The sequence below is a fragment of the Buceros rhinoceros genome, unplaced genomic scaffold, assembly GCF_000710305.1.
Source record: "Buceros rhinoceros silvestris isolate BGI_N320 unplaced genomic scaffold, ASM71030v1 scaffold18362, whole genome shotgun sequence".
Classification (NCBI taxonomy): Eukaryota; Metazoa; Chordata; class Aves; order Bucerotiformes; family Bucerotidae; genus Buceros; species Buceros rhinoceros.
Window position 1 is genome coordinate 7,007 of NW_010399782.1, and position 3,351 is coordinate 10,357.

At 49.5% G+C, this 3,351-nt stretch overlaps 1 protein-coding gene across 1 annotated transcript in view; it reads left to right on the forward strand.

The window, feature by feature from the left end:
• The window catches only part of PTGER3 (prostaglandin E receptor 3 (subtype EP3)), a gene marked incomplete at its 5' end in the record, with an annotated part of 8,839 nt that extends 6,998 nt beyond the window's left edge, over nt 1-1,841 (forward strand). The window contains one exon of the mRNA XM_010131625.1: nt 1,554-1,841. Within this exon, the coding sequence (XP_010129927.1) occupies nt 1,554-1,841 (288 nt within the window). The remainder of the gene's footprint in view (nt 1-1,553) is intronic.
• Between the last annotated feature and the right edge of the window lie 1,510 nt (nt 1,842-3,351).

Below are 3,351 nucleotides of genomic sequence, written 5' to 3' on the forward strand. Positions count from 1 at the left end.
CTCTTCCTTCTCCCCGAGAAGCGTCACTGTGCAGCGCAGCGCGTGTGGGAGCGCAGGTATGTCCCCGTCGTGCAGCTGATAGCTCGTCCTTCAGCGGTGGGCTGCACGGTGAGTGCTTGCCCAGAAGATGCTGTGATCCCCGTGTTTACAAGTGCCTGCATCAAACGTAGCAGTACGGAATCTAACGGAGCTTATCTGCAGAGAGGCAGCTCAAAGCCTCTGGAGGGATATATCTTCAAGCAGCTGTCGTTGGTTCAGAAAGCTCAGGAGAAAACTTGAGACCGCAGGTACTGGATCATGGGAAATCAGCTCTGTCTGACATCTTTCAGAATGATTCCCGCTTCCCGTGGCTGCCTGTACCGCACCACCAGCACACAGCTTCACCGGAACTGTGCAATACGAGGGGGAAAATGACCCTAAATTCTTCACCCTGGGTTTTGGGGTGAAAGCATTGCTCCAAGCCGTCTTCCTTGGCTTTTCCGAGTAAATGAGGGACTCTTGCTGGCCAGTGCTAGTGTTCTGCCCCGTGCATCCACATAACGCCCATGGCAGGACCCCGCGAGCCCTGTGCTGCCTAACCAGAGTGTAAATCAAGATGCTGCTGTGCCCAATGGCGTTTAATCCCCCCAAAGTCACTCCACTTTTGGCTCCCAGGCCAGAGCCTGCTGCTCCGTGCCTCAGCGAGGTGTGTGAGGAGCCGGTTACGGGAACTTCTGCTTAGGTGAAACATTTCGCAGTGTAAATTGTGTCTCTTGGCCGTGACAGTTCGGGTGCTGTGGGAAACAGATTCCCAAACACATCGCTGTGTTCACTGGGGGAGCTGAACTGGGCGGGGAAAGGAGGAAATTAGGTCAGGCTAACACAAAGTGCAGCCTGTGGCCTTCAGCAAAACAAAAAGGTTTATTTTTTCTGCTGACTTAAGATGTTTTCTTGACTCCCAGCCCAATATTAAGCCTTCTCTTTTAATTTGACTCAGTTCATAAGCAGAATAATTTTCCTTAAAATCAAATTCTAGAATTTACAAGTCATCCAATAGAACAGCTTTGAAAAACAAAACATGAAGACAGTTTTGTATTTGAAACTCTTTTTTGTGGCATTTACGGTCCCCGACGTGATTCTGAAGAGCTCTGCTCATCGTGCGTGATGCGGCTGTTCCTCGTGATGATGGTAATAGGATCATGACCAAGTGAGTCCCTTGCAGCCGGTTTGGCCAGGGCAGTACCTCCCGTCCCTAGCCAAAGCCGTGGGGATGCTCTGGGCAGCGTGCAGCTTTCCGCGGTGCCTAGAGCCGGGAGCGCCTGTGCTGCCTCACTGGAGCACGAGATCTATACCAAACTGGGCAGGTAGCTGCGAGGAGTCGTGTTTATCACTCATTTCATGCACCCCCAGACTGAGCTACTCTCTTAGGGCTCATTTGCTCTGATCACAGTTTGAACTGGATGAGGGGGGAAAAATATTCTTGGTGGGATTTTGGTTTTGGAATATTTGCATATAGTGCTCCACGGGTAACAATCACCAAACGTATGTTGCTTTTTCCTCCTCACCCTCCTTAGATCATGATGTTGAAGATGATCTTCAGCCACACGTCATTTGATCACTGCAGGAGGTTCCCCAGCGAAGCCCAGAGCTCAGAACTGCACAAAGAGTGCAACTTCTTCCTGACTGCGGTGCGCTTGGCCTCGCTGAACCAGATCCTGGACCCCTGGGTGTACCTGCTGCTCAGGAAGATCCTGCTCCAGAAGTTCTGCCAAGCAGCCAACGCCGTCTCCAAGTGCTCTAACAACGAGTGGAAAGAGAGATCCATCACCTTGTCCGAGGAAATCCGACGGACGGCGGTGTGAGGGAACAGGGATGCGTTTGCATGGAAACTGCTTTTGCCAGCAAGCGGTTTGAAATCTCACTGTGGATTGCGGTGTCTGACACACATCTGTGACCGCAGAAATCGCTGCAAATGGTGTTGCTGGGTGGACCCAGGGTGCCGAGTAATTATTTATCCTGTGTGCCAAAAATTCTCACATACTGAAGCAGGAACTGGGTTTGTTTCTCCATTCTGTTGTCACTGCCGTTCCTGACAGCGCTGCGTAGCGGGACGTTCTGTGTGCCTCACACAGAGCTTGGAGGAGATTTTCTGCTGTCAAGGTAGAAAAAGTGATTTTCCTATCAGGGGACACATGGAACAGATTCAACAGATTCAAGTCCCACTGCTATGTGTATTTTAATACTAAGATTATCTACTTCAGAGAGTCCTTCATCCTCCTTTTTTCTGGAGGATCAAGGAGAAAAAGATGGGGCGGGTGGGGGGTGGAACTACAAGAATTAAAGGAAAATATAATTGGATTCCAGTGGCTTAAAACTGAGGAGGTTGTGTTGTACCACTGACAGTGCATCGTTCTCTTCTGGAGAGTGGCCCAAGTCTCGTGACGTGGATTTGCCCTGGTAGATGCTCATCCTGCCTGGATGCTGAAGAACGCTCATCTGCCGAGGAGGAGAAACAGCACAAGAGAGAAATCCCCCCACTTCTGTTAGAAATAGCAGCTGGTGAGATGCCCAGGCCCAGCAAGAGCTGCTGGTGGCAAAGTACACGATAAAACTGCAGAGAGCAGATGGAGAGAGCGATAACCAGGTTGTGAGAGACAGTAAACATTCTTCTCCCTGTAGATTAATGGCAAAGGTTTACAAAGCCCAAAGTCCTGCTTCCATGTGAGCTGGTTTATGTGGAAACGGAATGAAATGAACATCATACCGTTTCTAAATAGTGGGAATGCCACTCAAATTTGTGACTCAGATGTCCTACAGAGTGGCCAATAGGGCACCCCAAAAGAGTTTATTTCTTCTCTCCTCCAAGAAGACCAAGTTGAGAGATACGGCAGCTGGGGGAACTTTTCACTGGGAGCAGACTGGAAAGGGCGGGTAGAAGGGTGTGCGTTAGCCAGACCTTCCCCCCAAGGAACTTGCTGGTTTTGTTAGGAAACTGAGTTCTAGTCCATTTGTGTCACATCTGACATTTGTTTTTTAAAGGGCTACAGCTTTTCCTCATCTTGGTGGTGGCCTCCAGCGTCTCCTGTTTCCTGCTCTCCCGGGTGAAATACAGCGTATCATGTAGCTGTACACCACGTGCCACGTGGGGTGGAATTCAGAGGCCTTAAAGGCAAACGCAGTCTTGCCTCTGCCAGGGATTTCTCTCCCAGAACCTTGATTATCACTTCACTCCTTTTGTTTCTAAAAGCAGCTACTGAAAAGAGATACTGGCTACTAACTTTTCTCATTCTGCTGCCACGTTGTTTAATTCCTTCTCTTTCTGTCACTCAAACAAAAATATTTATTCTGACAGCAGGAGCCACTGCCTACATA